The following is a 14,340-nucleotide window of genomic DNA, read 5'->3' as shown; positions in this document are numbered from 1 at the left end:
TACCTTGGGGCTTGAGTTCTGGACCAAGATGCTCTGCGGCGTTAAATAACACCTTGCCTGATATAACTGAGAGCGGGAGAGGAAGTAGAGATAAGATATGCCCTCGGGAGCAGAGGAGCTGTTTTTAGCTGGAGTCTAAAGCGCAGAGCCCAAGGATGAGGTGGAGGAGGAGGGAACAGAGGGAACAGGTCTAGCAGACTCCTCCCCAGACAGAGCAGCCACAAGGTACAGAGGAAGGGACGAGGAGGCCCACGACAGCTAAGGGAGAGTAGCGCCAGCAGGAAGGACAGAGGGACAAGTGCCCACTGGAGCTCCAGGAACGTGGAAGAAAGCATGGCCGAAAACAGGATCACAAGCTAGGCCTGGTGGAGCACGCCTTTAATCCTAGCACTGGGGAGGCAGAGGCAGGTGGTCTCTGAGTTCAAGGCCCAGCCTGGTCTACGGAACAAGTTCCAGACCAGACAAGGCTACACAGAGAAACCCTGTCTTGAAAACCTCAGGGTCTCTACACTTGGTTCTCTCAACTGTGAGCAGAGTTTGGTGTCTCCCAGGCAAAAACTCCCTGGAGAAAATAAGTGAAACATTAACGTTTATCAAAATTAATCAATTGTATCAATATAGCATATTCATTCAAATAATTAATCTAAAATTAATGTTCATGTAAATAATATATCACCTTGACTTTTATGACGACGGGTATGTCTTCCAAGGGAAGAGAAGCTCACTGAGTGGAGCCCTGTGGAGGAAAGCAGAGGCCTTGGAGCAGGATGGCTACCAGCAGCCTGGGAATCTCAGAGACCCCCATTTGGACTCTGCTCTGCACCAGCTATGGGAGGCCATGCAGGCCTCTTAATCCCTGTGCATCTGTCTGCTGGGCTGTAAATAACATGATCCTCCTGCTACTTAGCAGGTCTGGAACTCCGAGTCTGTGATTTCACACCTTCCAACAGTGATAATTGGACCAAGGCCCAAAGCCTGTGGTGCATGGAGGCCCTCAAACCGGACAGTCGGTATTCACTCACAGACAGGGGACTTCATGGGGACTTCATGGGTACCCGGGGGCCAGCACACAAGAAGCAAGAAGCCTGGCCCATGTCCACTCTTAATTAGTGCTAGTAACTAAGCCAGCCTTGCTGCTGACCCTAGAAGCAGGGATGAAAAACAGTGTTTGACTTCAAGTAGTTTAAGACCAATGTTAGAACAGGAGGTAAAATCAATCCAGGACACAAGGAAAGCGGAAGTTAAGCTGCATCCTGCTAGATCTGCCATGACAACAATGATCCACTTAGAGCTGACTTTGGTTCATCTGAGATTCCTTCTGGAAGGTGATGTGAGAGATATGAATTAAGAGAAGAATGACAGACATGTTCTCCAATGACATGGTTCATTTTTAATTGAAAAAAGTAGGGCCTGAAGAGATGGCTCAGTGGTTATCTGCTCTTCCCAGAGGCCCCAGATCCAATTTCTAGCACCCACACAGAGGCTCACAACTGTGTGTAACTCCAGTTCCAGAGGATCTGACACCCACTTCTGGCCTTCATGGATACCAGGCACTAAGATGGAACACAGACATACTTGCAGGCAAAATACCCATACACATTTTTTAAAATTAGAAATTTTTGAAAAGGAAAAAATATAGACTCTGGTAGAAGTATCAGATGGCTGAGCATTTTGTTTGTTTTCCCCGTTTTTTGTGTGTTTTAAGAAACGGAGTCTCTCTTGTAGCCCAGGTTAATATATAACTCCTACAAAGCCAAGGCTGGCCTTGAACTCTTGCCTTCCCTCCCAAGTGCTCCGAGAACAGGTGAGTGACATCCAGCTTGATTGTGGACAGTCAATGAGCAGAGTGGTGTCGCTGTGTCTCAGGACTGGGTTAAGAGACCACAGAGAGCTTCACCAGCATTGGACCCAGGACTCTGGCCGAATTCATGGCCTCCCCAACAATGGCAGGGTCCTATCGGCACCGGGTCCGACACGCCCTGAACTTCAGCCGTGGCACTGCTGTTTCTAGGCATTTATTTCTCCTAACTCCTTGTGGCCATTCTGTTACAAAACACAGCCCCATAATCATTTAGTTCTTCATTACTAAACGTTAAAAACCCTCTGTGGCCATGAGCCTCTTTCTTCAAGAGATAGAGAAAGAAAGAAAAAAGGGAGGGAGGGAGGGAGGGAAGAGAAAGAGAAAGAGAGAGAGGAAGGGAGGAAGGAAGGAAGGAAGGAAGGAAGGAAGGAAGGAAGAAAGAAAGAAAGAAAGAAAGAAAGAAAGAAAGAAAGAAAGAAAGAAAGAAAGAAAGAAAGAAAGAAAGAAAAATAAATTTCAGGTTAAATCCAGCCTGCTACCTTTAGAAATAAGAGGCTCCAGAAGCCACATCACAGGTGCCACGTACAAGGTTACTTGGTCATGTGACAATCGGTTGAAACACAGAAACTCACAGCTGCAGAGGCTGTCCCCAAGCACCCTGTCCTCAGACAGAGGGACCAGAAGGCTCCACACAGTCTAACACAGCTTAGCACCTCTGAACAGTTCAGTCTCAGGGCTCTTTCCTCCACTCCAGGGCTCCTCCGACCATCTCACTAGGACACAGCCACCCTCCGGCTGGCCTTCAGGGGCTGACAGTGCAAACTCAGGCTGCTTCAGGAGGAGCTATCATTCTGGTGTAGACATTAGTTAATGTGAGTCTGCCCCAAAGGAGCTTCTAGAGTCTGCAAACCCACAAGACCAGAGCATCAGGAACCACATGGACACCTCAAAATTCCAACACAGACTGGGATGAGTCATTGAAATATTGCCACCTTCTGAGACCTACAGAAATATATTTTTGTCAGTGTGCTCAGGGGGCGTGGAGGCAAAGCAGCATGTCACACATTTGGAAATTCTCCACTGCTGAACTGTTCTCAATGTCTCAGAAGAGTGACTCCCCTTATACTAACCACCATTCAGCCACTGCATACCACCAGAGCCCTGGCAATCTAAGAAACCAGCCATCTTCCTATGCTAGAAAGAGAAACCTCTTGGCTTTATCCTCTACACACAGCCAAGCTTCCGTCCCACCTGAATCACAGAAAATCTGCTTTGCCGTGGAGTCTAATATTATTTGACAATTCTACACGCTTGCCCAGGGCGTCTCTCTCCTTCCTGCTCTTCACCATGGGCACTGTGTCCTCACTTGAACTTGTAGAAAGTGTTACATCAGAGATGTCCTGAGACCTGCCAGGCTCCGAGAGCTTGTAAGTGGGAACTCAGGACCTGCCACTTGGCCATGCCTTACACTTCCTTACACTCACCTGGCCTGTACACCACTGCCTACACTTGCTTCTAGAGGAACCAGGAGGGAACAAGTTAATTTTTCTACAAGTGTCTGGCTCACATAGAGACAGTCACTTGAGTATCTCCCAAATGCCATGGCAATCTAAGCACAGAGCACCCTGGTCACAAGAGATCAGAACATCTAAAGATAAAGCTGGGCCCTGAAAACTGAACCAAAGCTCACTTCTATGTTTGCTCAGCCTGGCCACCTCAGGAAGCCTGCTGGGGGAGACACAGGCACATGGCCTCCTGAGGCAAGGCAGCGTCAGCTTCCCATACCAGAATGGCAGTGTCTGCTCCACCCTGGCAAGGGGCTGTTGTCCCTGGCACTCTGCTATCTCGGGGCTTAGCAGTGGCTCCCACTGCTAAGTGTTCTCTGAGGAAGCAGGTGTGCTTCGGGACAGGGGGAGCCACTCAGCCCCTCAAGAGCATGAGTGTTTGCTACAGGGGTGGGGCTGGGAGGGGCATGGTAAGAGGCTCCCATAGAAAAGAAAAGAGGACTACAAGGTTGAGGGGATGGGCAGGTCAAACAGGGGGAGGTGGAAATGCCTACTGCAGGGCTGAGGAGATGGCTCTGTGGAGAAAGCTCTCGCCTGCCTCCCGAGAGAGAGAAGGGAGTTCAGATCCCCAGACCCTGTTTAAAGCAGGGTCAGCCTGGTTGCCAGTCTGTAATTTCAGCACTTGAGAGGTAGAGATAGGTAGGCTAGCTAGACTAGCTGAGCCCATGAGTTTCGGGTTCAATAAATAAAGAGCAATCAAGAAAGACCCCTCCACACACACATGCATCCGTATGTGCACCTACACATGCATGCCTACACGTGTGAGAACAAACATCCATATATATCACCACAACAAACACACATTCTTTAAAGAGACACAATGCCTAGTGTATCCCATGCCTGAATGACTAGACAAGGTTGTGATGTGAGACCACACGTCCCTCTGCACTGACGGTGAAGTGCTTTTCTATAAAGGGAAGGCGTCTTTTGCACAGCAGATGTTTATTGGAGGTTAGGGGACACCCTCCTCAGTCCCCCAGGATACCCTGAGTCTCACACCAGCCTCCTCCCTTTAGCTCCCCAGTCCCGTATACTGCAGGAGCCAACCAAGACTTTTCCATCACTCCCATGTCCGAGTCCCCAACTCAGGCTGCTTACAGGGCACAAGCGCTGTTCCAGTTCACAGCCACAACCTTCTGCTCTACCGGTGTTAGCGGCTGAGTCCCACTGCTATGAGGCTGGGTTTGAACAGCCCAGAGTGAGGAGCCCTGCTGCTGTAGGGATTCTAAAACCAGAGATCCGGGGCAACCAATGCGCATGCCACAAAGGCAGGTTTCTACTTCTCATGTCTCTACAGTTCCCAATGTTGGGTGAGGTGTCCTTGGTGTGGACTGCCACCCTTGGTGTGATCCCCAGCTAACCTAGGCCTCTTCCTGTGTCTTTCCCACCGCTTCAGGATCCCACTTCCGCCTGACCAGGCTGGGCTACTTCTGGGAGGTGCATGCACACACTCTGGATGGAGTGGGGAGCTGTGGAGCAGGACACCAATGCGAAGGTGACACCCAAGTCCCACAACCTCCCCAGGAGAGAAGGCCTTCCCTCCAGCTGGTCCCACACCTACCTGACATTCCGCATCGCAGTTAAAACGCCTGCTTGCACAGATGGAGGAACTGTGGCACTGCCCTATTATAACCCTGGTCAGGGGACCAGGACAGCACTCGGGCTGCAGGTTTTGTGTGACGGTGAAAGATGTTCCCCACATCACTTTAATACAGGAGGCATGGTAAATCAGGACCCACGCGCAGCGGGGGGCTTCTTCCCAGAGCCGGATGAACCTTCCCCTCGGCTCCAGCTTTGTTCTGAGGCTTGTTAAAAGTCTGACCGTTCCTCTGGGGGGAGGCAGGAAAAATTTAGGGCACAAGGCAGCAACTAATATCGTAAGTTTTCCAAACTGTTGGCGTGAAAGCATGCTGTGCAAAGTGTAAGGTAGGCCACCCCCAGTAGCCTGAAGAATTCCTTAGACTTTGAGGGACCCCAACCCAGGCCACACCAGAACTCCAGGCTGAAAAGAATGGGAGGATTATCCAGTTCCTGATGTAGAATCCGAGATTTTGTTATTTAGATCCAGGCTTAAGCATGAGGAATAAGACAAAGGTGTTCAGAAGACAGTGAGACACACCTGAGAGTTTGGGTGTAAGCTTCTAAAGAAATGTGCAGAAGGTAGGGTGTCCCTAAGTGTGGGTGCAGGTGCCCTGAAGGAGAGTGAGTGTCCATCTGCCTTAGCTTTCACCACACACAGCATGCTGGGGACCCTCAAGTTACATCCCCCAAGGTTGCTAGGATATCTGTGGTGATATACTGTGTACCCTAATAAACTTGCCTGGGGGTCGGAGTACTGAGCTAGTCACTAGATAAGACATAGAGGCCAAGCAGTGGTGGCACACACCCTTAATCCTATCACTGGGGAGGCAGAGATCATGTGGACCTCTGTGAGTTCAAGGCCACACTGGAAACAGCCAGGCAGTGGTGGCACACACCTTTAATCCCAGTACCGGGAAGCACACAGGCCTTTAATCCTAGGAAGTGACGGCAGGGCGGAGAAAGGTATTATGGTGTGAGGAGACAGGGACTAAGGCAGTTCAGTTGAGATTCTTTCAGGTAAGGCTTTCAGTCTGAGGATTCATGGAAACAGGATCAGCTGAGGAGTTGGCGAGGTGAGCTTGGCTGTAGTTTGCTCTGCTTCTCTGACACCCCAATACCTGGCTCTGGGTTTTTTATTATAAGACTTCTTAAGACCCGTGTGTGGTACAGCGATCTTCCTTCTTTTACTCATTTTCTAGGTGAGACAGATGACGTGCCGGGGGATGCCTTAAATGGGAGTCTAACCTGGTAAGAATGGGACAGAATGAAGAAGTGACTCTGGGGTGGCCAGGGGCTTCTCCTAGGAGGTCTAGAAAACTGCAGCTTTCCGCTGAGAAGGTAGAGAGGCCCTCTGCGATTATCAGGCTGGAAAGGATAATCCAACTCCCACAAGCTGTCCTCTGGCTCACTCTCTGTGCCTCTTGATAAATAAAAAAAATCCTCTAAAGAGAACTGCACTGTCTTTTCTATCCTTTGAGATGAAAGCTGGGCTGCATGTCGACAACATAACATATCCTACTGGAGCATAAGGGATTTGGGGTTCTTCCCAGTCTTTTCTAGGGGTGTATAACCCACAAGTGCTCCAGAGGCACAGACTTTCATACGTGGTGTATATCTAAAAAAAGAGTCACAGTTTATACTCTCCAGACGTAGGGGCTCATAACTAACTAACATTTGAGGTCATCACTGTGAACAGCAAGAGGAGCACCCTGGAGAGCTGTGAAGCGGCAGGTAAGACTGTCCTAGCTAACAGGGAGTATATCTCACAGGAATGTCACCACAGGAACTACCAACAGAGCAGGAGCCGGTGCCCACATCTGTGAACGGGTCCTTCATATCCACACGTGTATCACGTGTGCCGTGTGCATGTGTGAGTGCATGCTGTGTGGGGGTGGGTAGGGGTATATGACCAAAAAGGTCATAGTGTGTGTGGAGTGTGTTGGGGGGGGGGCGATGTGCCCAAAAAGGCAAGAAGACAACGTCAGATCCCTGGAGCTGGAGTTACAGGCAGTTGTAAGCTGCCTAACATGGGTGCTGGGATCTGAACTTGAGTCATGAACACTCTTAACCACTGAGTCATCCCTCTAGCTCCAGACGGGTCCATTTTTGCCACAGATTTTAACAACTTCTGTCAAGTACTGGGGTGTAAAAATCACTTGTACCCTGGAAGGCACCCTGGGACTGGCTTGCGAGCCTAGGTAAGAAATGCAGTTCTCCGGAGGCCATCCTTCCCTCTCCTCTACAGCTACTCCTGCCCCCCGGGGTACCAATGTGCCCTGGGAATCAGAGCCTACGAGCCCACACTCAAGGGTCCTGTTATTAGGATAAGTCCTCAATTTGGTAGTCGAGATCTGGTGAACTTGCCCCAGATAAGCACTTAGGAATTTTCAGATGCGCTCTGTCCCAGAAGTGCTCACCCAGCACACTTTAGCAGCAAAACACGACCACCCTTTGCACACAAGAGTCACCAGGTTTATGTTAATACACTGACACAAGGACGCGTGCACTATTTTTAAATTCCTGTTTGAAGATTCCAGGAAACACAGCTGTACCCTCAGCACATGTGTGCCCTGGAATGTTTCTAGAACCTTCAAGTCTCCTTTTTTTTTTTTTTTGGTATTATTTTCCTGCTAAATTGCATATTCCCGTCCTTCGGAGCAGTCTTGAAGAGATGGGATTTCTTTCTGTTCCATTGTGTCCCGTGAACGCCTTTGCAATTGAAAAGGAGGCCTCTGAGGGTGGCAGGCAGGGAGTCCGCAGAAGTGACACAAAGTGAGGTGTGTGGCTTTGTGACAGCTCACAGAGCTAATGAGGCCAAGGTCGGGGTTCAACCCTGAAAAGGCAGGTACTTCAGTCAACTCCCCGCCTGAGAACTGCACCCCCAAACTAGTGCAGATTTTCTCAGAATCCATAGATGTGAGGGCTGCAGATGTGGGTGGGAAGGGCACCTGTATGATGCTTCCCAAAGCAAGTCTGTGAGAGGGAACAGAGACCTGGGCATGGTGGCCTCCCACCAGCCCCAGAGCCCGCTGGACAGGCCAGCCGGGCAGGCTCCCCTAGGAAACTGAGGGCGGAACGCAGTCAGGCACAAGCTGGGTGCCCTGTTCTAGGTCTGGTTAGTTCCAGGGGAGGATCAGGGCACACATCCACCAGTTCAAAGAGCTGGCCAAAGCCAGAGGAGGCTAGCTCTGTCAAGCAGAAAACGGGCTTTTTAACAAATTAGAGCGGCCTGTGCAACAGATGAAGGAGCTGGAACAGGTGCTGTGACCCTCCACGCAGAATCCACCCTAGGTGCTTGGGGGAGGCAGAAAGAAAGTGGGTCGAAAAGGGTGGTTATTTTTCCTTTTTATAGTCACAGGAAGAAAGAGGTGATTAGCCCCAGCACAAAAGAGGGAATCTAAAACACTGAAATACAGTAGACACTTTCGTGGGCATTTCCCCCTACTTTGAACTCTAAAACAGACTCAGTTCACATCAATCCTGAGTTTTTCTGAAGGCCAGATTTAGGCTGCAGCCCTGAGCCTGGGTCTTTACAGAGGAATTGCAGGCTTTTCTTTAAAGAGCATTTTAAAGATTGCTGGGCAGGAAGTGGACAACCTACTTGCCCTACAAGAATACCACCCAGAAACCTCGTGGCTTTAAAGCCACGCAGCGACGCCCATCTCCAAGCCTCACTCAAGCAACCTGGACACAGACAAGTTCTAGAGTTAAACAAAAGGGAGAGGAGGTGATTCACAAATCCTGTCCTGCAGGAAGTGAGGTACAGAGATGGAGCCGACCTATGTGCCTTCCAGCATAATGCTTTAAAGCATCCTCCTATGCAGTGATGAGCCACACAGAATACACGAGGCTCCTAATCAGATTCCAAGCGTCCGCATCTGCATAAGACACAGAGTGAAGACAGCCGAGCCAACTGATTTTTAAAACATTTTAGAAATGCATTAGGTATGGTGGCTCAGGCCTGCAATCCCAGCTACTGAGAAGGTTGTGACAGGATTGAAAGTCTGGGGGCTACCTAGATTACAGAGTAAGTTCAGGGCCAGCCTGGGCAACCTAGTAAAAACACGTTTTTAAAAATTAGGGCTGCACCTCAGAGCACCATCCTTTAACCCAGCAGATGCGGGCAGATCTCTGTGAGTTCCAGGACAGCCAAGGTTACATAAACAAAACACAACAAATTAGGGAAAGAACTGCAGACACAGCTTAGTGGTTTGCTTACTTGGCACCTAAGACCAACCTCCGGCTTGGGAGGGAGGTACATTAGGTTGCTACCTATCAAGGGAAGAGTGAAGGAAGAGAACAAGCAGATCCGGCCTCACAGCTTGTGTGAGCACGTGGGCATGCAGATGTGTATACAGGTACACAATCGTATACACTTATATACATACACACCATACACACATATACCTACACACACACACACACACACACACAAAGGCTTTGACTGTAACAGCCATTCCGGGAAGAATCACAGTGGAGGGAGGAAATGGGAGTCCCAGTGGTCTTACTAGGTGGAAAAGTCTGTTATCTCTCATTCCCCTTAAATATTTGTTTAATCTCATGCTGAAGGAATCAGGTGCCTGAGCACTCTGGAGTTGTAAGGTACTTTCTGGAAGAACTCTGCCTATGTAGATGTAGTAGTGTTGACACTGTTTCAGGAAATGTGAAAACTCACCCCAGAGACCATTATCACTCTGAGGTACTCAGGAGAAATGCTGGTTTCGCTCTTGGACAGTGAGTAAAGTTCGCACACACATCCCAGAGTCCCCTCTAACCTTTCAAAGCATGTCCCTGGCATTACGGTATTTTACGTACAAGTCAATGGAGTCAGAAAACTTGAGTAGCTGAGCTCCACCACACAACAAACCAGGCTACAGTGTGACAGCGTCCTCAACCTGCAGGGTACAGGGGACCTGACTTGTCCTCTCACCTCTGACTAGCTCAGCAGGGTGGGCATTTGAAGGCTAAGTTTACAGGCAGAGGAACCCAGTGGCTCAGAGGCTGAGCACCCACTGTCCACAGATAGCTACCAGGGAAGACATGCAGCCAGCATCCAAACCCATTCTATCTAGAGCCAAGCCCCTGCTTTGCTAGCTCTAAAAACAATGGGAATAGTAACACAAGAATTCCTTACCGGATAAACAGATGGACAACTCCCGAACCCACCCCATACCAGGGCTCTACACACATACGCAACCCCTGAGCAGGTCCCCATGGAGCTGAAATCTCAGCCTTCTTTTTGCTAGCTTTCAGCTTGCTGCACAGCTTGCAATCTTCCTCTTTCTTTCTTTCTTTCTTTCTTTCTTTCTTTCTTTCTTTCTTTCTTTCTTTCCCTCCCTCCCTCCCTCCCTCCCTCCCTCCCTCCCTCCTCTCTCTCTCTTCTCTCTCTCTCTCTCTCTTTCTTCCAAGACAGGGTTTCCCTGTGTAGCTTTGCGCCTTTCCTGGAACTCACTTGGTAGCCCAGGCTGGCCTCGAACTCACAGAGATCCTCTGCCTCCTGAGTGCTGGGATTAAAGGTGTGCACCACCACCGCCCTGCTAGCTTTCAATCTTTCTGCCTCAGCCTCCCAGGCAGCTGGGGTTCCGGGCCTGTCACACTCCCCCATCTGTATTCTCGAGTGTCACTCTAGGAGCACATCTTTTGCCAGTGTGTCTTCATCTGACTACTTAATTAATAAACAGGGACTTAACAGATAAATGTGACTCCTCATTAGTGCAGATGCGCAATTTCCCATTTAGGAATCATGATTTTAGACCATTTGAAGGACAGCTGGAGTCAGAGCAGCATGGAGCACCATATTGTCTTCCAGTGCCATGGTTGAGTGAGGCAGGATCTATTTTAGAGAACTTGAAGAAAACAGTGCCAGGATTTCACGGTCCTTAATAAAATTAAATATACTAAAGCCTATTATGCCAGGTCAGAACTAGGAATAAACGTGGGGACATAAGGGCAAAAGTCTAACTACTCCTGACAGGACATTCTTTATCATGTCAGTTCTGAAAGTGGGCGGTCTGTGTGAGCACATGCAGCTCTCCTGCAAAGGCCAAGAGGGCCTCCAGGCTCTCCCACACGCTCAGAACAGACGTCGTCCTGGTCACATGGTGTCCCAGGAGCAAGAGAATAAAGATCAAGGGAGAGACCTCTGTCCCCAGAGGCAGAATGAATATTCTAGCACATTCTAGTCAACACCTGGTCACAGCTGGGCCTTTCTGTAGCCAATTAAATCAAAAGTCAGAATGTCCAATTTTCAGTTTGAAATACCTATTTAAAAAAGGTACATACACACGTATGTATGTGTGTCTCTTTGAAGAGCCTGGGAGAAAGCTAACTAGTGACCATAACGCTCACACAAACGTGTGTGTGTGTGTGTGTGTGTGTGTGTGTGTGTGTGTGTGCGTGCGCGCGTGCGTTACAGTATGTAACAGGGCCAGCTCTCACCTGGAAGTTATTTATGTTTTTAGGAGTTGTCTCCTAGCAGCTGAGAAAGAGCTGCATCTTCCCAAATGTCACCTACCAAGCTGAGAAAACATGATACTAATTTAAAACTCTCAGAAAAAAAATTTTTTCCCTTGGCACTAAAAATCCTATTTTGTAGAGATCAAAATTATCAATATTTCTTGGTTAATACAATATATTCTCTCCTGAAGAAATTATGTTTTTCCTTCCAAGTGAGTTAAATTCTGACATAGTAGAGGTAGCTCATTTCTCTTAAGTGATAATGTTCTCACTATACTTCCACCACAAGAAAGGATGGGGGTAGCTTTAACCTGGGGGTAGCATGGACCTACCTACACCCCCAGACTCCACAGAGGCTTGCATGTGTCTAATAATAACAGGTTAGGCCTGTTATGTAGTCTATTAGAACAATCTAGCAAAACTAATCACACTTAATAGCCATCATTGGATGAAGCACAAAGATTTTTCTAGATGCATGGGTCTCAGTTCTTGTGTAAAATTGTAGTTGATTTCCAAGGACTCTGGCTGCTGAGAGACATTTACGTAGCCAATCAAGCAGAAGAGGTTGTGGAATGGCGTGACTGCCTGCAGCAGCCCAGGAGAGGAAACACCAACAACCAGTGACATTAACAAATGTCACTCAGAAAAATTAAAGTCGAGAGAGAGAGAGAGAGAGAGAGAGAGAGAGAGAGAGAGAGAGAGCGAGCAAACGTTTGTACAAATGGCAGGATTCGGGAGGCTGACGGATTGGAGGGTACTCCTGTGTGCACAATCAGGACACTCCCAACAGAAGAGAAGCACGTCTCAGCTGTCAACGCGAATATTTAATTTCAGGAGAGAACTGGCAGGCACCCTGAGTCCCTACTCTTGCACTCAGCAAGGCCCACACCACCGCACTGCACACTGTGGCTTCCAGCAAGCACCAGGACCCCTGATGGAGGCCCCTTCTGTGCAGGGTGACCCGCTCTGCTCCTGTACTGCAGACACCCACACTGCAGCAGACTCCCAGCCACAGCGAGGCTCAGAAGATCAAGGGCCCAGTCGCAGCAGCCGTTTTAACTTTGGGAAAACCCAATGCTCACTTCACTCAAACGTCGCAAAGTGGTGCCATGACCCTTTAGCTCTTGGCTCACCAATTCAAAGAGGCACATCACATACAGCCCTTCCGCTGCCCACGGCATGGTTCTGCGTCTAGTTCCTTTCCAGGTCCCCCCAAGCGGAAGACAGTTCTGGCAGGGAGTCCGGGCCGATATTACTCTAATATTCAGCCTTTGCCCATTCTTTTGTGGTCTTATTGTAGAATGAGGCATACGGGTCTGGGAGTCTGAGGGCTTCGTTGAGTGCTGGACTCAGACCAGCCCTCAAGAGGTACTTGCAGAACCTCAGGTTAGCTTCATCTAACCCAGCAGCATCTCCATTTCAAAGATGAAGACACTGACCTTCAAAGCAAGGAAGGCAGGGTCCCTTCCTCGGGCATCCATGGAGGACCTGGAACAGGCTGAACTCCAAAGCCAGACCTCCCACCTCAGCAAACTTAGCGAGCACGGAAGTGGGTGGAAGTGGTAGCCCAGAGCCAGGCCAGTTTCAGCCCTCTAATTAGTGTCTTGTGTATACACAGTCATCCTTCTTCTCTGGGCTTTAGTTTCCCAACTGTAAAATGACCTCTTCTGGGCCTTTAAGATAACGTGCGTCTTCAAAAAGGAAGAGGCAGGGTGAGAACGTACCCTTCTGCGTCCAAGCTACCTCAAGGCTGAGCATATGGCTATGGATGCAGCTTCTGCACACACAGGTCATCTATGATGGACTCCAATCAAATATTCTCCCAGCAACCGTGTCCCCCTCGCCCCTATCCAAGAAACACAGTCTCATGGGCGTGCCCCACCCTTTCTCTCCTAAAGAGTGACAGACCGGAAGGGTCCTAGGCTGATGGTGTCATCACTCCTGGGAGGAGGGAGGGTACGGGGGAGCCGCCCATCTCCGGACGGCCTGGGGCAGACAGGGCGCCTAAGTTTAAAGCGGACGCGCGTGGGGCGGCGTGGGCCGGGCTGCGGGGCAGGCCGTGGCTGAGCGGAGCGCGGCGCACGTGGCCCCGCGTGGCCCCTCCCTCCCGCACGGTCCCCCGCACGGTCGCCGCGTACCTGGCGAAGCAGCACTCGCAGTGGTGGCCGCGCTCGCCCACGGTGAGCACGCAGGCGTAGGCCGGGCAGGAGAAGAGGAGGTCGCCCACGTGGAAGGGTCGCAGCGCGCGGAGCCCCCGGCCCTTGCCCGCGCTGCAGAAGCGCTCCAGGCCGCCGCGGGCCTCGGCGCGCATGCTGGCGGCGCTGCGGCTGCGCGCTGCGGGGCCCGCGCGTCACGGGAGGGAGGGAGGAGAGCCGCTCTGCGGCCGCCGCCGCCGCCGCCGGCCTTCAAGGAACTTGGGCGCTCGCTCGGCTCCGGGCGGGTGCTGTGTCCTGGCCGCGCCCCGGAGCCGCGGGCGGGCGGGCGGGAGGGCAGTGCCTGGGTGCGCAGGGCGTGCGCGGGCGTGAATCCGCGTGCACCCACCAGGCTGATCCCGCGCGATTGCTTCGTGGGAAAGACACCAGTCCCAAGTCGTCCAGGCCACCACCCGCTGTGCCCGCAGACGGAGTCACACCCGCCCCCCTTAAGATCCAGGCTGCTTCGGCGGGGCTTAGATGAATGTGATTTGTAGTTGTTGAGCTGTGCGTGCAAAAACACAGATCTCACCCGCTGTGGGGACTGGAGAGAGTTCATTCTGGAGCCAGTATGAGGGGCCATGGCCAGGTTTGGGTTACCCCAAATTCCATGTTCCAAGGTTGTAACAGTTTGATAAAATGTCCGTAATAACACAACAAAGTCATAAATCAAGACACCAAAAATACAACCGTTAGGCCATCAGGTAGGCTGGCCACACACAGAAGAGAGGCAGCCTCGCTGTGG

At 50.5% G+C, this 14,340-nt stretch overlaps 1 protein-coding gene across 1 annotated transcript in view; it reads right to left on the bottom strand.

Annotated features, from left to right (window-relative positions):
- Positions 1-13,903, bottom strand: part of Smyd2 (SET and MYND domain containing 2) — a 46,193-nt gene extending 32,290 nt beyond the window's left edge. Inside the window, exon 1 of the mRNA XM_036202490.1 lies at positions 13,542-13,903. Coding sequence (XP_036058383.1) covers positions 13,542-13,714 — 173 coding nt within the window. The 5' untranslated portion in view covers positions 13,715-13,903. The remainder of the gene's footprint in view (positions 1-13,541) is intronic.
- Between the last annotated feature and the right edge of the window lie 437 nt (positions 13,904-14,340).

The sequence above is a fragment of the Onychomys torridus genome, chromosome 11 (assembly GCF_903995425.1).
Source record: "Onychomys torridus chromosome 11, mOncTor1.1, whole genome shotgun sequence".
Classification (NCBI taxonomy): domain Eukaryota; kingdom Metazoa; phylum Chordata; class Mammalia; order Rodentia; family Cricetidae; genus Onychomys; species Onychomys torridus.
Note: the sequence above shows the minus strand (reverse complement) of the source record. Positions and strands in the feature narration are given on the sequence as shown.